At 40.7% G+C, this 23509-nt stretch overlaps 1 protein-coding gene across 1 annotated transcript in view; it reads left to right on the forward strand.

The window, feature by feature from the left end:
* LOC140242298 (uncharacterized) overlaps nucleotides 1-22882 on the forward strand; it is a 142061-nt gene extending 119179 nt beyond the window's left edge. The window contains exons 3-8 of the mRNA XM_072322041.1: nucleotides 17137-17181; nucleotides 17892-18001; nucleotides 19965-20228; nucleotides 20708-20994; nucleotides 21864-22128; nucleotides 22501-22882. Coding sequence (XP_072178142.1) covers nucleotides 17137-17181; nucleotides 17892-18001; nucleotides 19965-20228; nucleotides 20708-20994; nucleotides 21864-22128; nucleotides 22501-22882 — 1353 coding nt within the window. The remainder of the gene's footprint in view (nucleotides 1-17136; nucleotides 17182-17891; nucleotides 18002-19964; nucleotides 20229-20707; nucleotides 20995-21863; nucleotides 22129-22500) is intronic.
* Nucleotides 22883-23509: the final 627 nt, after the last annotated feature.

A 23509-nucleotide genomic window follows, 5' to 3' on the forward strand; every position in this document is an offset into this window, starting at 1 on the left:
CGCAGTAGGAATATAGCACTAACCAGGGTTAAAGGGATGGTATGTCATTGGTTGAGTTGAGGATTCAGCTTTCAACTTCTTGGGAGATACTTACAAACCACTTTATGAACATGAAAGAGCATATAGTTCTGAGAGGAATTCAAAGTTCATTTATGATGAAAATCGGTTTGAAATTGGTGAGATATTCAAAACAAGGCAAAACCAAGCAATCCTAATAAAAGGTGGGTCCCACCTTTTATTAGAATTAGAATTGCTTTTTGTTTTGGGATATCTCAGACATTTCAAAACCCATTTTTATCAATGAACTTTGAATTCCTCTAGGAATTATATGCTCTTTCATATTTCATAAGAGGTTCCTCATTACCTTAGCAACTATCATCAGAAAATGTTGGTAACCTGAAGCCCCACCTCAACCGAAACTCTACCATCCCTTTAACCCAGATAAAGGTCCTTGAGGTGCGGCGATAGCGAAATGTTCCTTGAAAACTACATCTAGTGTCGTAAATCAAAAAAGAAAAAAAAAACAAGAACAACTACAGCTGGCAACAGCAACAAGAAGAAAAAGAAAAAGGTACAGTCTTTCTATAAGAAAGTAGAATAACCCGCGCTTCTAGGAGGTGTAATTTACTGACGATTTTACGATGTCGATCTTATTTGTTACCTGTCATGTATTCTTTTCACGTCATGCCTTTTGTCCTTATATATATATATGTATTTATATATTTTTTTAATTTTTTTTTCATCAAACACCATGGATTTCTGTAAGCTTCCTTGCATATATCATGGGGTCAACAACATGATGTGAGGTATATACCTACCGCATAATATTACCCGATTTCTATACGATGGATTCTAGTTACGGGCCACCCTTCTTTTACGTGACATGCAAGACATTATTTCAAATTATTAACCAGCTTGTATGAGTATTATGCAAAATTTGTTTACATGGTTTATGCTGTTTTAGGTTGTCTTCCATTCCAGCGAGTCACATACAGTTTATACTGCCAGCAGGTTTCGGGAATGACTCCGGCTTTCCGTTGGTGGCCTTGTGTGCCTGCTGGGTGGGTTTGCTGCTCTCTCTATTCCGGCCTAACCCGATCGGCTCTGTGGGCAGATTCCATTTTGTATATTGATTATTGTGTGTGGGTATGCATGTTTGCGTAAGTGTATGAAGAAAGAAGGGTCGAGTAAAGAGTATCGTAACTGTGGGTGGATGATTTGTCATGTTTAACTAAAAATGTAACACTCGAATAAAGAATGGAGTCTGCCAGGGGCCCGAATTGGTGCTGGTAGATTGAGCGGTGGTCCGGCTGGCATGTTCGCGGGCTTGTCGGCGGTTTGCTTGGGACATCTCTCGTAATCCTACATTATTTTGCTTTAAGATGATTTGTGAAAATGGGTGACAACTGCTACTTGTGAAATACTTGGTATGGCTGCTTTTTTGTTTTGTTTTGTTTTGTTTTATTTTTATTTTTATTTTTATTTTTTTGCTTTGATTGTTTTAATGTTATGTATGATTTGTTTTTGAAAATCAATAAAAAAAAATAAAATTATTAACCAGCTCACGATGTTCGAATTTATAGAACGAGAATAATTCAATGAGATGGTGAGACTTGACCTAGTTGCGTTGATTTGTACATAAATATACATCATTTTGATGAGTACAGTATACTGTCGTTTAAATTGCCTGTATACCGGGAGTGACCAGATTTTTTTTTTTTTTCATATATACTGCCCACTGTTTGTATTGCTTGCAGATCAAACCTAAACTAGCAATTTGATATCGCACGCATGGAGTTAAAAACAGAAACAACCTTGTATCTCTCCGCTTGATTTCTGCTCCTCCCCATTCAGATGCGGTTGCCAAGGCAATCATGCTCAAATATTCATGCTTAACCTTGGCGCCCATGTGAACCTGCTGTGGATTAAGGCTATAATTAGTTGATCATTTTCCTATTTGAGGACGGCGAAACGGGTGAATGAAATGTTTTGTCTCCGATGCGATGCCTCTCATTACCCAGGTTTTCACTCATAAAATAAATAGGACGAATGTATTGATAGATGAAGTAATGAATATAGAGCAATAGATACATGAATGAATAGGCGAATTAAGTGAATTCGTGAATAAATGTTTCATAGAATCTGCAACAGGTACATTGTATATCTGAATATCTTCCACAATACAGAATTACATTTAAAGGTATTGTCACTTCGGTATTGAACACCAATTCATCATATAATATCACGTTCTGATTGTAGATTTTAAGTACCTCTAAGGATAGATCCGAAAGATACTTAGTAGTGAAGATTCGAAAGATAGTGAACGGAGAAATAAATTGGCTCCGAAATACGATATTTGTACGATAATTCTTTGAAGTCTACTCGGCTATTTTCTACATATCGAAACATTACCTGCTTGCAGTGAATATCTTCGTATCATATGAAAAAAAAAGAAGAAAATTAAATCTGAGTGAAAAAGAGAACTAGTTAATGAATGAATTAACGATTAAATGAATGAAGACAATATTATTCACTGTTGATGGTCATTATGATGCAAGGGGATAGACGAACTTTTTCACTGGGCTTGGTAATTCGAAAGATGACATAAAGATGCGACAGTTTCTAAAATCGAATATCTTTCTGGCCTATAATACCTGGTCTGAGGAAAGCGGCCAGAGCTATACGTTCGGAATACATTGTCGAGTTATACAGTGTGTATGTGTAAGAATGGAAATTATGCCACCGCGCATTCACGTGCTTTCTGGTCATGGAATAGACTGTAACCGTGACGGACTAAATTTTATTATGATTTTATCTAAAAACCATGACTCGCTCCAGTACGATAGAATTACAGTACATAATTGTAATACAAATACATATTATGCGAATGTTACAAACTTTCCGTTAACGTTGTACCTTCTAACTAAGCCGTCTCATCATCTCTGAAGCTATTGTCGATTGTCAGTGTTGCCATATAGAAGTGAAAACTATAGTATTTGCACAGTTTTCCGGAGGAAAGGTGTTTGCGGTCACCTTTTATACCAATCTATATTTTGCTACTACATCTTGGCTACGATGAAACCCCAAACCCCCCCCCCCCAAAAAAAAAGGAGGGCAAAATTGGCAACAAAACATTAAAATGTAAAGACAATCTTAGATTCGATATGATCGAAAGAAATGAGAAGTAAAGAGGCAAGAGGGGATGGAGAGAATGAGAATGTTTTCGATATCGTCGACGAATGAAAGAACGGGCGGCCCTGGGGTAGTGGCACGATCAAAGCCATCATTTGCACTTTCTACTTGAGAGAAAGTCGAGACGAATCCAGCCGATGAATAGGCATCGACAGATGATTCGTCGTTGACAAACCAGCCTCCTTCCCCCCTCGAAAGCAATCAAAGGGACGCTGGATCGCAGCTTGAAGCGTCAGCGTCGACTGAATCAACAACGGACTTGTCCAGATTAGAGATCGTTTGATCTCCGTCGACGCCATCTCTCGTCGGTCGTGCTCCTCATCCCTTCCACTCCGTCCGCCGTAATCTCGGAGTGACGAACGTAGACCGAAAACAATACGAGAAAAGAAGAAGTGCATGCTCTCCCGAAATGGCGCACCTGCGGGCTATAAGAATCTCTGTACACAGGACGGGGCAAATTGCTCCGCAAGCACGTAATAGTGTTTGCAGGGGGCGTGTGAGTGGGGGAGGGGGGGGGGATGGGTCGTTTTTAAGAACTCCTGCACTCTCAGCGGAGAGTTGGAAAGCTATTCCTTTCCATCCGATTTCGTGCTCTAATCTCCTCGCGTGTCCGCTCCTATCGAGATATGACTATTTGCCGCCCTTCCCTTTCATTCTGTTTGCTTTTAATGTAAAAGTTAGATCTTTTTGGCAAACAACTGCTTGCCGTTGTGAGAGGGACTCCAATATCATCTGTACTCTCAAAGTAATACGGATCTACTATTAATAATGAATTGTTTGTCCAGGCCCTGTACAAATTCTTTCTGTTGTGCCAGATGAATCAAAAGTCATCAGAACAATGACTTCCATAGATTCAACGCTTGCAGTGTAATAGTTGTTTAAATATTTCGTATCAGTGTTCTCGTGTGCTTGTATTGTTGCGTCAGTTCTGTCTGATGTATGGATACACAGAAACAAAGTAAAAAGGGGGGGGGGATAGAGAGAGACAGATTGAGAAAATGGCTTTTCATAGACTCCAATAGCTGTACCTACAGTATAGGAACTCGATCATCTGGCTATCTCTTACAGTTTATGCGGACTTCTCTATCATCCGGACGTGCTAAAGCAGTGAAGACAAAAGAAAAAAGTGATTTCGAAATCAATTGAAAGTCATACAAAACTCACGCGATTTCGGCCCTACATATAGCATTCCACACAGAAATATGTAAATGAATTCTACAACAAAACATTTCAATTTCCGTAAAGAAAAACAAAACGGACTGTAACTTTGATAGGCGAACACAAACAATCACACCACTGTTGAGGTGTTGGGGTATACGCTATACCTATATACCTATAGCTACCACTGAGTCGGAAGCTACATGTACATGTACATAAACATTGTTTCTCCCATATCCGGCCAAATTACGTGCTTGTGTATAGTATCCGCGCGGATCCGGCCCCGACGGACATGATCGGACTGTGGAATAGGCCTGCTTCACATCGTCAGCTCACTTGTGCATTTCATAGCTGCGTTTAATCTGGTAGATTCACTGTCAGAATGCACCGTGTAAAGTTTTGCGGCAAAGATTTTCACCAAGTTTGTTTCAACTCTATCATAAAACACTTTTCCCCTTTAATTGTGAATATGATTTCTCGAATAGTTTTTTTTTTTTTTTTTTTTTTTTTTTTTTTTTTTTTTTTTTTTTTTACTGTTCACGTTTGGCATCCGCTATCAAACTTGACAACCTTCAAGCGATCACCGGTGGTGTGATCGATTACAGTTTATGTCGCCTGGGGCTACGTGAATCTGCATACACAATGCAAGAAAAACAGTTTCACCAAACCTCGAGCCACCGGGAGTTAAACACGCACAAATTATTCAGACGCATACTCCGGAATGTCAAGAGGACAGGGACCAATTATAGACGTAATCGATCATATCCTATCGTCTTTTGTTAACCCGTTTACTCTCGAGTCGGTTTTGCAGTGCAGACTGAATGCTACAGATCGCCGAGTAATTGATGTATTAGCATTTGAGCGAAAAGTGATAAAAACTATTATGTGAAAACTACCAGTTTTATCATTATTGAATATTATCATCATTATTGTTAACACTTTAATCATTAGCAATAATATTAGCATTATTATAATTATCCTTACTATCAATATCATCGATATGTTAGTAATAATATTCATTATTGCTTTTAAACTTTATTTTCATTGTTTCAATCATATCTTCAGCACATACTAATTAGCAGTTTAAGATGTACAGTGGTGTGTTTCTCGGGGATCAATCAGTACGCCACAATGTTCCCATCAAAGAAAGAAAAATGCTGTCCTAATTGCTTTTCTGGTTTGGGTTCTTTCATTTATTTATTTGTTTGTCGACAAAAATGATAGGTTGGTGAAGCGTGATGGGACAAGATCATAAGCAGTGATCACCAACAGACTTGACGGAGACACAACACAATCAATTTATTATTGATCATGCTGCTCGGGAAAAAGAACAAAAGAACAAAACAGTGGCTATTTATGTGCCACGCAGCTAAACTACGTGAGTTGTGAAATAAATCACTTCCCATCATAAAAGTCTTCTAATCTTTTTTTTTCATCATTCCCTCTTTCTTCGCTGCTCATTTTTTTTTAACTTCTGGGCCTTCCTTTCTTGTCTGCCCCAGCTCTGTCCGTGTTCTGTGAACCTCTTTTTATTTTCCCTCCTTCTTTCTTTCTTGATTCTGATCGTTACTGTACGCTGTTGCGCGTGATCTATAATTCATTCTCTCTCTCTCTCTAGTCTTTTACTTTGTGTCGAATTCTTTTCTTTTCTTTTTTTTTTTTTTGCCTTCTCGCCTGCTTTTCTTTCATCCGGGATCTTCTTCTTCTCGCCTTATATCCCTCGCATCCTATCAATGTGTGACGAGCGTCAACGATGGGGATTTATGGTAAAGTGGTATTTGATGAATGACAGTGCATCCAGCGCTTCGAGAAACGAGACAAGATCGACGTCACTTGCTATCGCATTGCGATTTTTTTTTTTTTTTTTTTTTTGGGGGGGGGGCTGTTTCACAGGGTTTCATTATGATAGTCTTGGACAGAAACACTGTTTTCTCTGGTTAGTTTTTGTTTCCTTTAGCTCTTCATTGCTCTCAAGAAGAGGTAGCATGCGCAATACATTTTCACATTCCCCGTGTGTTTTTATTGCAGTTCTTTGTTTTCTTAGCTGCTTTTTCCCGCTACACATTAAATGACTGTATAGTGAGGCTCATTTGAGAGATATCAACGTAAGTAACTGATTCTTTACTGATTTCCATCGATGACAAGAAGATGTCGAACCAACTGTGTGTCGTCTTCTTTGAAGGTCTGAGATAGGAAGATAACATTTGAGGGTTAAGCGTACTTTAAACGGAGACGGATAAAAGCGGATTTCGAAAGTGATATGTTTAAATACCCGTCAAAAGGTCACCTTGCGCTCGGGTGCCAAAGTGAGGGCAAGGGGGGAATAGATATAAAAACGATTCTTTGAAGAAAAAAAAAAGAAGAAAAGAAAAGAGAAAGAATAAAACTGACAGTTTACTCATGCCTCTCAGACTGTCATCGTCTCCTTTTTCACATGCAGAATTCAGAACATTTTCCCTAAACTTGAGGGACGGGAATGAGCGGTAAACGTTCGGTCAATGCTCCGACAACTTCTATCGCATTGTGGCAAACTCTACTGATGCTAATTCGTTTCTGTTGTTGTTGCTGTTGCTTTTTGCGGACAATTGCGGTCAGTTGCGATCGCGGTCTGATCATGCGGTGCCATTCCGTTTCGCCGCACGACAGCACAGTACATGTTCGCATATCATTAGATGTTGCTAAGCGCTTACATTGTAAAGCTGCCTAACAAATCAAAATGGTCCCAAAAAAGCAAATGCCAATTCCACACAGCCACTTTTCCGAAATTGAAAACTTCTCTTTCATTTAACCCTCAATTCAACAAAAATTCCGTCTGCATACATGAGAGCAATGAACTTCTATGAGATATGATTGGCAAGTGCCAAGTGACGGATGGCCTACGCTGCAACTACAAGAATATACTGCCGTTTGAATTTCCCTATACAAGACGTCATAAAATTGTCTGAACTTTTTTTTTTTTAGTTGCTTATATCCTGACTGTTCCTGATATTAAAGCATCCTCAGAAGACTTATAAAGTATCCATGTGTCTACGGTCACCAATATACATATATATATATATTTTTATTTTCCATTTTGTATATTTATCGATTTATTTTAAGCAAAGTGTCCTGGGTACACTTGATTGATTAGAGGGATCAACTTTTATATCATTAAATAATGTCCAAACGTTGATAATGATGTTGTTTAACAATGTTTCCAGTCTGAAATATTTGTGCTGCATCTTCATACATGCTAACAGGATCTTCGAAATGGAGAGAATCTATGACAAAATTGGTATGGAAACTTATTGCTAAATTTCAAATGCTTCAAGTACATAAAAAGCCCCCCCCCCCCCAGAAAAGTACAAAAGAAAACAACAAAACTAAACTAAACTAAAAATGCAGAAACGGGAGATACTAGACTGACCATAAACCTCCCATCATTGTTCAGGCATAGAGAACAGTGTCGGAATAAATTCTTATGTAACAGTATACTCACGACGTGTTCGCATGCAAGACGCTAGGCTTATTTACAGACTTGTGACTCATAGGTATGAAAGAACATAATATATATCATGTAACTAAATGAATATAGGCCTACAGGCATGATTTAAAAACAAACGTACAATGCCCGGTTGGAGAATTGAAGAATAACGGGAGGAACCTCGTATTGCCTACGCGTTTCACATGAGAATATGCCTTGCAGGTTGCAATAAAAATGTCCGCCTCCATACATTCGCTGAAGTATATGCTCTGGTTTGCAACCCCTTTCACGCAAATTGCTTCATGTGACACGTAGTTGCTGTCAGTATGTCATTCTGTCTGTTCGTTTTGTTTTCTATGAAACAATTTTTATTTTCTTCTGTTGGGCCTTCATCATCTTTGTTTCTCCAAGGATTATGCTCCGGGATACCATCAGCGTAAAAGCGTACCTTCGATTTTTTGACGCTCTGACAGACTCCAAATCTGCATTGGGCCCGTGGAGATAGCCAGGGGATACGATACATCATCTTGTATTTACCGAGTAATCTTGAATGACAACGGGAAATGCTCTCCGCGGAGAAATCGGGAAATAAGCTTCCCTTTGCGCGCTGCATGGAGATTTCAATAGACACTTGTACACAGCATGGAAAGTAAGAAACTGTGTCTGTATGCCTCCAAACTGATCACATGAGACACCTGTCGATTACAGTTGATTGCTGCGGAAATTGGGACCTGAATCACATTGAAAGGTCGTTAAATGCAGCATTTAATCACCCACATTTGTTTCCACGAGTTGTAATCACTCTCCCAACAGCCCAAGTACAGTACTATATAAGTCGTGACGTTTACTCATTACTCCGCATGAATCTCTTCCTCATGTAAAATCATGAGGAATTTATACTCTCCTTCATGGATCCATCCTATGTTAACTCAATGCATCCTCACTGATAAAACCTTGTAGTACACTGTATCAAGAAACCTATTCATCCAACACCAACCGGAAGGATTGTAAAATTAGTTCTGTAATGTAAGTTTTTTTTTTTTGTTTTTTTTTTAAATTGATGGGTATCACGAATGGAACTTTTTTGGTTGATATCGTCAGTAAAAAATACTCATTTCAGGAAACTTGCTGGAGCTGTGAAGAAATCAATCCTTGTGGTCTTAGTGTCTTACAAGGGATGGTGAAAACCATGCATTCAAAGGAAGGTGAAAGCGAGTACAAGTCCTTCGTGTTGTGATATCATGCCGGTGTCAGGGAATGAAGAAAGGATAGTAGGGGCGTATCACACAGTGTAATAGGATTTGTGTGCAATAGACTGTAATGAGGTGCTAAAGTGACGTGTAAGGATGGCGTTTGTACGTGTATGAGAGCGATTGAGAGTGTAGACATTCAAGGGTTGGTTGGATGTTTCAATGTTAGATGCCTCCTCGGAGCACACTCGCCAGTTGTCGGGCTCTACATCAATGCAGAGAGGGTTTTCTTGGCAGAGAAATACAGAAGAATTGACGAATAGTTATCCAAAACATGATTTTCGCCTGGAAAGGGAATATGTCCCGGGTAGAGATTAATGGATCATTTTTAGAACAATGTCTTGTAGATCTTACGTGCATAATACGTCAAATAGCATCACGAGACAGGGGATTTCAAAACTAATGGTGTAAGGGGTAATTGTCATGGGGAAAGGACGCCCTTGCGTTAAGGGTGTCACTGGTGGTATAGGAACAGTTCTGCCAAGAAGATACTTATGTCTTGCTGGTTAATAACGCTTGAGGGCGCTGTAGTATACAGTAGATAGAGAGCAGTGTGGTATATAGGGCACTGGTGGATAAGACTCCCGACTGTTAACAGGAGGATCCGAGTTCGATTCCCGCTCAGTCTCTTGGACAAGATGTTTTACCCGCCACGCCCCTCTCGATCCAGGTGTATAAATGGGTACCTGTCAATGCTAGGGTAAGAATAATGGCAGGGCCCTCTTGTATAAGAGCAGTGGCAACACTAAAGAGGCTACCCATGGGTAAATAAGACCTTATTGTTATGAAAGCCACACTGACATGGACAAGACCATTTTTTTTTGTACAAGGACATACGTGCATACGCGCTATTAAGAAATAAGAATCATTTGTTAGTACATCTACTTGCAGCAGTAAGAGCATACAATAGTATAGACCCGAAGCATACTTGCGTTCATTTTCTGCTTAACTCAGAATCTACGATTAGAACCTACGATCTAGGACCACCTACGACTCGTTTGCATGTACAATCCCAATGGCACATTGACATGGCAGTCCTGGGAAGGTTAATCGATCTTTAGTTTGAAAACAGGGTCATCCTCATTTTGGTTCTGGAAATATCCACATGATCCTAAATGTCTGTCACTCTGTCATTCTACTGTAGTCTGTCAAACTCTTTTCCTCCTTACGATCCAGATTTGATCGTTCTACCTTTTCCTTTCGCCATACATAACGTCTCTCCCTTTTTCTTTTATGTTCTCTTCTTCTCTCCTCTCTATTCCAATCCTTCTCTCCACTCTCTTTCTCTCTCAATCTCTCCTTGTTTTTCCCCATTTCTATCCCTGTATTCCCACATTGGTTGTGGTGTGGCATTCCCTTTCATCCCCTTTTCCTTTTTCACGCGATTGCTGTCCGTCTTCCCTTTCCAATTTAGTCGAAAAGTCAGACTACGCTTTAATCCTCGGAAGGCGCGGGATATTTTGCGAGCCTGCACTTCATGAAATATGCAGGGTAAAGAAACACGGCTGTACGCCTTGGTGACCAGGATTATGCTTCCTGGCTGTCTTTTCATTTTCTCTTGCATTGCGGGTTTCCTTTCTTATGTCCTCTTCTTTATTCCTTGCACATTCTCTGCTGGATTTAGGGGGGGGGGAGGGGGTAAGGAAGAGGGGTGAGGAATTCTTAAGGAGGGTGACGACAAGTGGATTTCAAACACGTATTAGGGGAAAGATGATCGTAGGCAATAGAAAAGTGATTCGTTGTTCGAGTTATACATCTGCTGCCATTTCATAGATTTTGAAATGTAATATTAGTATTACGGCACATCCCGAAATACCTCACTTTGAAACTGATAATGGTCAAAGCACGAAATATTTTCTATTCGAAGCAAATCATACTCAGTGCTCATTTATATCTTGGCAGATGCAAATGTTCAAGAAATGTACTGCAATCAAGCACAATTGAAATAACGGAGAAGATGAGCATTCATTTTCTCACTGGTGCATGATGACTTAGTGCTGAAACTCAATAAAGAGCTCGACGGAAAAGATGGGTAGACTTGAATTACAGGGGAGAATTATTGAAATGATGCTGGAATAAAGAAAGAGAAAAGTGAAGAACAGAGAAAGAAAAGATGGAGATGGAAATGGAGGGGGAGGATAGTGTGACAAATAGGCCTTTGAAGACAAATTCAGACACAGGCTGATCAAGCAGATAACATGCCAAAGCATTTGGATGGCTTATGTCGTATAACTCGGGCGTAAGACCCATTCTGCAGCAAAAAGCAGAAAGTGCTGAACAAATAGAAGTGCACCTGAGAAGAAAGTCAATATGGTATGCGAAAATACCCCGAAAGAGGACATGGCCGGTAGCAACGAACCCTTCAAGAAGCCCTCGAGGAAATGGGGCAATCATCCGGGATCTAGGCGCATCAGTTTCGAGATAGCTCGCTCTGGGAAAAAGTGCTTTTCGGAGACGTTAAAGATGTCGAGGGGGAAAAAAAGAAGAAAGAATGGGAGCATCTCTAATGGTAGAGTATACAGGGGAGCACCCAGCGATAGACGGGACTCGCCCGCTGTCATCCCGATCCAGCTCAGTTTGACGGCGTGCTTGTCATTGTTTAAGGTGACACGACTCGCAGAGAGCGAGAGCGTTCCTTACGTCACAATGAAACTGACACAGATTGATGGATAAAAAACGAAGAAATGCAATGTTCTACATGCACTGATAAGATGAATGGGATAGAATATACGACAGCCGCAGACGCAGAAAATATTGCTACGCGGCACCAGTGATTGGTAATTTGGACAAACTAAGAGACGAAGGACGAAAAAAAGACCCACAATGGCTGACGTTAATCTATTCAAATTTTGGTTCGACAACAGAAAGGAAGAATTATATTGCGAGGCTAACGCATCTTGTTTTGTAGAGATGTTGGCGTCCATTACCGACCTGGAAAAAAAAAACAGGAGGAAGAGCTGGTAGGGCCCGATATTCTACAATGCATGTGTGAGACAAGTGTGTAATGCTGCTAACGCTGTAGTGGGGGTATAGTGGTGGTAAGTAGATAGCGAAAATGGTGATGATGCTATAATCTCATCACATATAATGATGGTAATAACAATGATCATCTTCATTGTAGTGATGATGACAATTAGAGTTAATGATAAATGATTGGATTGTGATAGTTACTTTAAAGTGGTCATCTTTTGTTCGATACTCATAAGCTCAGAAATGTCACTATTCCCAGTGTTCATAGTGGTGTTCAAGAGGTTGAATACTCATTATAAATCTCAGAAATGTTAGCATTATCACAGTGGCGGTAATGGAGTTAGACATAGTGGTAATGATGCTAATCTGACTCATGATGTCATCATAATCTCAGAATGGTTATACGAAGGAGCTGGAGTTTAAGTAGCTATACTCCATAAGACAAAAAGAAAAGGATAGAGCATCACATACATGTTAGAGGAGAAACGGAGAGGAAGGGAAGAGAGATGAAAAGAATGTGAGAAATGTCAATAATGCAATATTGGGTGACAAATTGTCCTTCGACATTCCTGTTATTACATACTTCTGATTTGACCCTCTCCAAACGTGTACTTTTTTGTGGGTATCATTTTCCATTTTGACTGATTCAAACACAGCATTTGTATTACCGTAGCCAAGTAAGGTGATCAAATAATATGGATTAAAGAATAAATGAATAAAAGAGAAGGAAGAGAATTGGGAATGTGCGGGGTAGAAATAAAACAGAATCTTCAGAGATTGTCACTGAAAGTTTCCTTTTACTACAAACAGCAGACTAGACAGTGACCTGTAATTTATATGATATCAAGTTCATGTCCTTGACGTTAAAAACGCCCATAAAGTCTCTGTATTCTGCAAGAAGATTGAAGCACGAAGTCGTTCAATCAACTGTCAATCGCATCTCCTAATTACTTACAGTCATTTTAGGGATACATCGTCACTCTAGTTTGAAGGGAAAATCTAGGCATTTTGTTGTACACCATAGTATAACCACATTATTAAAACATTTCAAAAAATGTGAATGACAATTGTCAGAATATGGTGCTTGTCAACTTGCATATAGCATAAATACAGGCAAAATTGGATTCAAGGATGTCCCCGTAATTTTCGAAATAGTCTTTCCCTGAAGAAAAGACAGATAAACGCGTAACGATCGATGAAGTTGCTTCGAGATCGCTTACTGTCAGAATGCGATAAGAAAGTTACACTAAAGCTCGTAGCATTGGACAGTTGTTCGTTTTGTATGAATATAGCGCTGATGGTCGCATTATGAACGTCTAGTGATTCCCTATGTAATCTCTACAGTGAAACTTCAACGAGTCTATATATCATCTAACGAAATGTCTCCCATTAAACCCGAACTGTCCTGTCAAAATAAACCCTTTATGATGATCTTTGGACGCTTTCGTCTCAGAAATCGGGACACGGTTGCACACTGTATACCTATATCTGATGGTAGCGGGCAATTGCATGATCTACTTATCATTCTGCGCAGGTTTCAGTTCTAATTTGCAGGGCTGTACGTTTTAATATCATTAAAAGTATAGGATATACGTGCCGAGCATTCACGAGGTCTCCTCGCCCGTCGAAATTGTATTAACCCCATCTTGCCGTTGTTGATAATAAATATACTGATAAACCAATTCTCAATTCTTTTTATCACTCCCCTCCCTCCAGGTCGGTCTATGTTAGAACATGCGCTATTAGTTTTGATTGCTCGTTAGTCTCATTAAAATGGGCAAATTTACCATTTGTCACGTGTGAGGTCCTAAGGCTGTACAGTACTGTCGATGTGTGATTGATACACTCAGTCGTTGTAATGGGTTTTAGGTTGATAGGCACAGTCTATAATACAGCAATTTCATCAGCGAGATTGTTGAAAACAGTATATTTTAGATAAAAGCAAGAGATTACTAAGCAGAGGGGTGAGGATATGGGGTATGAGTTTTCTTCAATTTGTCTCCCTCTCTACAAATAAGATTTGTAAGATCGCAACTGCTGATCTACGATATTAACTAATGGGAGAAAGGAACCAAATCAATCGTTCCAAGTTCATCGTGTCACTGTCGGCAACGAGGGGATAGCCTGGTGGTAGTGTCGCTGTCCGTAAAGCAGTAGATGACAGGTTCGATTCCTGCAGGTTCTTTTTTTGTTGACATGCTTGTTGAAAATGTAGATCAGCAGTTGCAATCTTACAAATCTCAATTTGAACAGAGGGAGACAAATTGAATAAAAACTCATACCCCAACAAAATGATTTTGTTTTCTGTCATGTCCACCAATCATGAAGTGAAGTGTATTCTGACACACCTTATTACCTTAATTTCCCGCTGAGCTAATTTGCCCCTAGGGCATTCAAACTGTCATTATGGTCTTTCCCCCGGTAATGAAATTATTTATCCTTGTCGAAATTAAGGCGACTGAAAATGTATCTTTACGGAAGATAAACACTAGGTCAAACACAGTCACTGACCCTATAGCTAGACAATCCCCTACGCTGGGTGATTGACAATTAATGTATTACTTTTTTTAATAATGCATTTCCTTTTATTGATGGAAATAAAGTATGACTGAATTGAACTGAATACGCTCGTGACGCCGGTGAAAGGTCGCGTGTTGATAACGACCTCACCGGTGTACAAGATTTCAGGGAACTATACATTGATTACCAGCAGTGGATTCTGCCTGCATTGTTATTTTCCCGTTTCTGGAGAGACTCATCCTATTTTAATCAACCAGTATACTGCTGCTCGTCTTGGCGCGGAATCATGAAAATTCATGATACCTATGCGATACGGAGATGAAGGATAAGGATTATGGAGTTGATATGACTGCCGCTTTTATGACAGAATATAAATTGCCGAGGATTACTGCGTGCTTGCCGGAGATAGTCACGTGATATAGTGGCAGCAAGGGCTCGGGCAGTGCAAATCCCGAGCCCAGATGCATTTCGGAGATAATTCAGTGTGATGTCATGAAAAATGCAATAGGAAAGGTAAAACCGCCCTCAAGAGAGAAGCCATCGATGTCTGTTTGACGCCGTATTCATGAGGGAGGTCACCGGCGTCATCGAAGAGGTGACGGTTCAAGATCGGTTTCACCGCGACGATGTTCGACGGGAGGTCTTGATGTACGTGGATGGGGAATAGTCTTGTCACGTGTCCTCCCGGCATCAATCACAAAGTCCAATAGATACAACCTACTGCACTGCTTTGTTCGGCTGACGATTATAAAGCGTGACACATTGCACTCGACACTAATGCTCCAAGAAAGATCCGACAGATGTGTTCAAACATAGTATTTCCCACGTCATTTCACCCTTGACTCGTTTTGGAGTGTTTTCTGCTTTCTTATATAGCATGCTTACTTCAATGAGGTCAAAACATTGAAAGTTTAAACGAACCGTGTAGGAAATAAATAATCCCCTGCTTGAAGCTAGTCCACTTGGCCCCTTACACGGTTGTAATTACCAGCGATTTCATGATTCAAATATCAAATATTTATGTCATCGATTGACCAGAGCCTCTGAGAATTTCATTTTTAACTGGATTGATCTAGACCTTAGAATGGGGAATACAACATATTTTCTCCCTTGGTGGCGTCATGTATAAAAACATGTTATTTAATACTGATGTTGAACGAGGGCTATTATAGGCCAACCATTACCTTCTTTCTTTACTATTATCGTCACCATTATCATTGACACCTTTCAATGTCCTTGTCATCATGATTTTTCTTCGGATCTGCTATCCTTCTGATTATTGCCCCGTTCTCCAGAGGTGAGGATCTCACCCATAGGGCAACTTCCGCATGCACAAAACTCACAAGGAACTCTAAAAAGGGAAGCCGAGCACTATAGTGTGCATTGCCATGGCTCGCTCCCCACATCCAATCAAGTAGACACCCTTTAATTGACAGGATCCAGAGAAGATTTGTCAATTGCCCGTGAGATGGTAATTTTCAGAACCATACTGGAGTTCAAATTCATGAAATTCTTCCGTCGAGATGCTTTCATTGCATACTGGAGTTGTGTTGCCTTGTGGTCTTCCATGTGCCACGTCATGCTGATTTCAATTTCAAGATCCCTGTATACAGCTGTACTTTGTCTTTCAACATACTCTTATGATGTTTCGGGGGTGATATTCGTTGTTTGGAAAGTTTGTTAATCCGAAAATGAAATAAGATTCGTTACTTCGAAAATTTGTTATTCCGAAACACAAATTCCCTATACATAGAAGGTTCGTTAAGCCGAAAAAAAGGAATAGGGTTCGTTATTCCGAAGGTTCGTTTATCCGAATGTGAAATGAAATTTGTTCCTCCGAACGTTCGTTATTCCGAAACACACAAATTCCCTATACCTAGAAGGTCCGTTAATCCTAGAATGGAATAGGGTTCGTTGATCCGAAAATGAAATGTGGCTCGGTATTCTGAATAATGAACCGTCGGAATAACAAGCTGTAACAATGTTTCACTGAATGAAGGAGAAATTCGTTTGCTCTCATGAGGTGTGTATCCAGACCAACCATGGCGGTCATGGGTCAACCCTTGTTGCTTGTTCGACAAGGCCAGGCTCCCTGACACGCTATGAAGGTAGAGTTATCATCATCAGTTTGGGGTGGCGCTTATTGTGCATCGTCAGAAATGTTCATGTTTTGGTGTCCACTCACTTGATTCTATTAAGTTTCGAATATTGATGACATTGTAGCTGGAAGTAATTACTGGAATATTCATTGTTTCTGTTAACATTATCATCCATTAGTATCATAATCATTTATCATTGTCATTGTCACTAGCATGATTAGTAACAACACTGCAACTGTGTGGCTATTCCGATTTATGCAAAACAACAACAAAAAATGCTTAGATCCATTGGAATAGCTTAACAGATAGCTAATTTGCAGGTGTGCCCCGTAATAATGGTGATGATGATAGCAACTCACAGTGTCAATAAAACAAGTATAATTCTCATTCAACACCAGGCTTGGTATTGATAACGTTTGTGCAATCAAATCATACACGAATAACATGAGTTTGTATGTGCCTCTTGTTCTTTTTTTCTATGCAGGACGAAAGGAATCAAATATTGAAGTTGAACATACAGCTCAATCAGGTACTTCTTTCACTTTACCGATGTTAATGTGAAGACCATTATTGCTAAAGCAGAGAGTCCAGAAAACCCCAAAGCCTGTTTTTAGCGACAATCGTCCGATAACCTCAATTGCGTTTCATGAGTGCATAATTATTATGTTTGCCGATGTGGAAAACATTTGGGCGCTAATCACGATGTTTGCTCATTTGCACTTTCATCTGATCATGTGAGAATTCGCTCATATCGGATATCTAGCACATCGCTGCATGGCACGTTATGTGGTATACTCTTGACTTCATCAAGGGTCATTCACCTCAGAGGGTATTGAACCTCTAGCATGTCTAGAGCAGCACATTTGTTAAAACGCAGTGACAGGAATATAAGATTGGTAACTTCTGATTAAAGTAAGAAATGTTCTTATTGTTCTTGTCGTAGCAAGTTGACTTCAATCACATATATAGTCAACTATAATTGGCACTTATTTCAAGTATTTAGAGCTAACAGATGTATGCCATGTCTCTATAGTGAGTATTGAATTCAGTTGCTTTCGACTTACAATCTACAGGTTTTCTTCTGAACAGTGCTAGGAATATAGATTCTCATGAAATATGTTATCATTCACAATCCTTACACTTCTTTATGTGAGAAATAAACAAGGGCTTGATTGCTTCCACACCTCCCCCCCCCCCCCCCCCCGCCACCTCTTTCCATCTTGTTTTCCCTCCATTCAGAGCTGGACCGATGAGTTACTGAAATGGGATCCTACCGCCTACGGTGGAACAAAAGAGCTTCGCTTTCCCGCAAATCAAGTTTGGCGACCCGATACAACTCTGTATAATACGTAAGTTGTTTGCAAGCTTCCAATCCGCAGCCGTAAGATTATAATATATGATAAAAAATGGAGGTCTGAAAATAAAATAAAAAGAATGGCTCTCTACGGCCTTGTTTATTTATTTCTCCTCCTCAGTCAACAAATCTAAATACTCTAGCGTTATTTATAAGATAATCATGCAGATTTTTGCTCCTTTTAATAAATCCCGTGCTACAACAGATGTTGAATCATCGCATGGCGTACATACACAGACAGTGCAAAATCACTCTAAATACTAACGTCACGCCACGCGTTGCGATGAAACGTTATATGCTTTCAGCATGCATGGTATAACTACAGGTTTTGATTATAAAAATATGCGTATATAGAGGTTGTGCGTTGTTTGACCTGGGAAGCACGTCACATTGAATTATAATATGATTGCGAGAATCACCACCAGCGAGCAGCGCGATTTCGTTTCCCTCCTATTCGCACGAGCATCCTCGTAAACTCTCTCCAAAAATAGACAACTCATCCTCTCTCTCTCTTTCTTTCTTTCCTCTCTGTGCATCATGGCAACAGCGCCGCATTCTTTTTTTACCTTTTGCTTTGCCTCTACGTTGTTTAATCCTTAACTATGAACGCAATTAAGCAGAAAGTCCTGACAGATTCTGTTTGGGGAGGGAGAGACGTTTACGACTGGCACTCGCATCTGTCAAGCTCTTGGCGCGCAAATCTTCTTCCTCTTCTTCTTCTCCGGCCTGAACTTTCACACTTTTTCCCGCCACCGCAACTGACATCCGAGGAATCCGCTAGTGCTCGAGGGGCACGGCACTTCCTGTTATCCCCCTCGAAATAATGGTGTTTTTCCATCAATTTCTAGTGAAGGGTGTTTCCTGCCTTCGTTTTATGGTATGCGCCCCAAAGGAATGCCATTTCATCGAAAAGTCAAACGTACGTTGTAGACATGCGGACTTGGTGAAAATATATCCCCCCTTTCCTTGGTGCATATTATGTCTGAATATGACTGCATAATGGAAATAGATGTATCTATATGCAAGTGTCACTATTGTGATTTTATCTTAATGGAAGAAGACGTCAGGGTATAATGGGTTTATTCATTAAGGCAGAGTAATTCTGTTTTGCTGTTATTTAGTTGTTGCAAAATATTTTCTCGTTATAGCCAAGACAATGGCAATGGTTATGTGGATATCATGATTTATGTCGCTAATTGATTATCAATATAATCATCAAGAATGTTATGTTCAAGCTTTTCATTATACATATGGTTAATTCCGTCGACAATGTCCAGTGCTTTGTTTATCAGAATGTGTTCTTAACCTACAATACCGGTATAGCATTGTTTTATTGGTGTTGGTGATATCTTACAAAATTTCCTATGAGCTATGCTCATTGCTGTATGCGTCCATTATTTCTAATTGTGCAGAAGTCTCGTGAAATTCACTGTAGATACTATAAGTAGTATTTGGCATGGTGCATAACACATTTCATCCATATCGGTCTGATAATGTTCAATGAATGAAGGGGACCTGACCCATAAATTTAGTTTGGCTCACTTTAGATGGCCATACCCCTCATCACACGTATCAGGAGAGTCGCACACGTCATGCGATTCGGCATCAGAAGGTCGTTAATACCCTAGGCATAAAATGAACTGACGCCATTCTGATTCATAAGTGATGTGCATAATGAATGACAGCTATACAGACGCAGTACATACCTAATAATGTGTGTTTTCTGTTGTTGAAGTTAATTCTCATGGTTGAGGAAGAACTGGTACGAAAATGAAAAAAAAAATGGAGAAACTGGTACTCTGTAAAAGATTATACCTTATGGTTTTTAATCATTCTTATTCCTTGGAATGGCACCACGTCGTTGTAGAATTCGAGTCTATAAACTACATCTGAACACTTTCCATCAGCTATTAAAAAAATGCAATCATCACTGTGCATCATCTTCAATTACTATGCAGTGGCGACCCCAAAGACTATGCCTACGGCAACTCCAGTTCTTCCAACGTAATCCTCCAACACGACGGTTTTATCCGACTCGTGTCGAAACCCTTCGTCCAGCAGAGCACCTGCAAGATTCGCATCCGGTACTTCCCCTTCGACATGCAGGAGTGCACCCTCAAGTTCGGCTCCTGGACCTACACCCAAGAGTTCGTGGACCTGCTGAACTCGACGCAGACCCCGGACTTCTCCGACTTCCTGCCCAATGAGCAGTGGGACCTCACGTAGGGGAAAAGAAAACTTTTTAAGCTAACACTTTCTTGTGAGCTTTTTTAAATCATTCGGGGTTTTATGGTTAGATATCATGTACCACTTTTTTTTTACAATAAAACAAAAACAAAAACAAACTATCGTGATGTTCGAGGGTTTAAGCTGTCAATTAGGCCTTATTCTTCACATAAAAAACACACAAAACAAACAAACAAACAAACAAACAAACAAACAAACAAAGCCTCTGTAAGGCCTATAATTCCGTTAGTTTCAATCTGAAGAGGCAATGACGTCTGTGCATGCGAAAATAATTTTGTCGTCGGAAATGCATAGTAGATACAAAAGTACTAAAGCAGAACTTGGGAAGTAATGAGCAGATCTGAACAAATATCAATTCAGCCGATGGTGCATTCATAGCCTGCAACTAGTCTCGTTTATGCTGTTTTCACGTAGCATCTTTGTGTCCCGACTTTTTACTTCACCCACTTCGCAGATACGCATATTTCGTGCGAAACGTCCTGGAGTACATCTGCTGTCCCGACCGCTACGTCGACGTCACGCTCTACCTCGGTCTGCGACGGAAACCCCTGTACTACCTCGTCAAGCTCGTCATGCCCATTGTGCTCCTGTCAGGTCTCTCCATGGTCGGCTTCCTCATGCCCTACAACGTCGGCGTCATCAAGGCCAGTCTCAGCGTCACGCTCACGCTCTCGATGACTGTCTTCCTACTTTTAGTGGCCGAGACGATTCCCCGCACGTCCGACAGCATGCCGCTCATCAGTAAGCATGTTCGCTTTGGTTTTAGTGTTCCGTCGTCCTCCTCCTAATCGTTGTCATCATTATGGTTATATAGGGGAATCTCATATAACGAGATCGGATACAACGAGTGTCCGGATATAGCGAGAAAAATCACCTGGAACGAACGATCCCGTCATAACGTGACTCCAATGTAGTTATCTATAAAATATAATCGCTCTTGTCTTTTCTCGTGTATGTGAAATCATGACAACAAGAAAACACAATGGTGGAACGCATACATACCCAATTTTGTTTTATTTGTGATTATATACATGTGCAGGTATGTGTGAACGCGCGTGTGTGTTTGGTGTGACTTACCTGTACAAAAGAATCACATTCACCAACAATATAGAACATGAAGAGGAATAGATAAATCAACTGTAAAGATACCGTAAGATATGGTGCAGATGTGCGATGTCGTGCATGATCTCCAATGTCGCCAACCTCAAAGAAAGTCATACCTGAGCCATAATTAATTCATTTGGACTGATTCAAATATATATCTCAGGGCGGTCCTTAAATTGGTTGCAGACGTCTAATTTGAGGCACATTCTAAACCTTGTCACTGTGTCACATCGTGTATTGCAGGATATTGTATAATGCTTATTTTTCACCTGTGATTCGTACACATAAAGTTTCAACACTCTGGAAACAGAACTTCTTTATCGTATCTGTTGTTGTCATTGTGATCAAAAGGGCACTATGACAACCCTGAAGAGCCTTTCATTTTCTACGATAGTTTATGTGTAATTGTAGTAAAACGCATTATTTATCATTCCTAACAGCTACGAATCAACTGCATTTGCTTATTCTCCTTTGTTTGTTTGTTTGTTTGTTTGTTTGTTTTTCAGCCGAGTATTACATCATCATCATGGTACTCATCGCGGTCTCTACGGCGATGAATGTTGCCGTTCTCAATATCTTCCACCGCGGCGAGAGCGGCAAGAGAGAGGTGCCCGAGTGGCTGCGGAAGCTGGTGCTCAACTACACGGCGCGCGTCCTCTGCATGGGTTTTGTCGTCAAGTACTGGAAGGAGATGACATCGGAGCGAAAGCGACGAGCCATTGACCCCGATCGCCTGGCCATGATCAAGAAGCAGAGATGGTTTGCAGCCAGGTACGAAAAACAACTCGCCTACGCAGAGCTCCCTCCCTTGTAAAGCATCCCTTTGTGACTCTGAATGGGACTACCCTGGTTTTTAGGAAGACGGGAAAAAGAGATGAATAATACTATTAATGCGGAAAATTATGTCGGTAGCCACAACATTCACTGTCCCGCCCATTCCTCAACGCGCTCGTCCAGCAAGAGCAACAGGCGCAGCTCTCAGCAGACGACGTTGTTTGTTTTGTTTTGCTTCTTTTTTTGGGGGGGGGGGATTTGTTCTGCTTTGTTCTGTTTTGTTATATTTTGTTGTTTTGTTTCGTTTTGTTATGATTATTTTCCATGGGCTGATTTCTGATCTGTGTTGGTATTTTGCTCGCTTCGCAGGTACGGGGTCTCTTACACGCCCTTGGTGGCAAATGACTTGACGGGTAGCAGCGGAAGACTACAAAAGAACACCAAAATTCACGCCTTCGGGGGCTGCGGCGGCGACGGCGACGACCACGATGACTGGGCTGGCTTCGAGGAGCATCTCTCGGAGACTGGCGATATACGACTATCGAACCTCGAGCAGGGCGTCGACAACATCCTCAAGCACCTGAAGACGATGCGGCGCAAGACGGACCGGCGACATCGGATCCAGCGGGAATGGGCCCTGTTCGCCACAGTCATCGATCGCCTACTCTTCTGCATCTACGCCTGCTTCACGATCTCCATGTCGGTTACGGTCTTGGTGATTACCCCTGCACAGCAAAATCGAGAGACGTAGTAAGAGCGTGCATATAGCGCCTCTCCTACTGTGTGAAGAGCAATGACTGTAAAATGTTATGTTTTACTCTCGTTATCAAGACGGTATACGATGTACAGGGAGTCAATCTTTTCAGCCAGAATTGATGAACAGAATTCTGATAGACGCCGGAGGGAGCATCGACGTAACGACGTTATGCGCTGTGGCATTTCATGAGATTCTTTACGTTGTACTTTTGGATTATAAGTCGCGGATAGGAAGGGGAAATACCAGGTATACACATGAGGCCGGAATGCCTTGTAATGTGGAAAAGAAAAACCGTCATGACCATCGAGGTATAAATGTGTATCACTCACGTGTTCATGACGGCGGAAACACCGCAGGGACAGACCGGACTCCGTGGAAGGAAAGAAAGTGCAGTGCAGAGATGCAGAACATTGTGGCTTTTCACATATCAGCAGTGATTTTGCCTGAGAAATGCTCACGCAGAAACGAAATGGAGCATTGTTCCTGGCAAAATCTTGAACCTCACAATACAAACAAAATACAAGCCCTACGTCATCGCGTCGAAAAGAACCGTTCCTTAAAATATCGTCGGTTGTATAGGCGCAGTGTTTGGAAAGTCTGCCGAAGTGGAAGATGACGTCG

Source organism: Diadema setosum, chromosome 19 (assembly GCF_964275005.1).
Source record: "Diadema setosum chromosome 19, eeDiaSeto1, whole genome shotgun sequence".
NCBI lineage: Eukaryota > Metazoa > Echinodermata > Echinoidea > Diadematoida > Diadematidae > Diadema > Diadema setosum.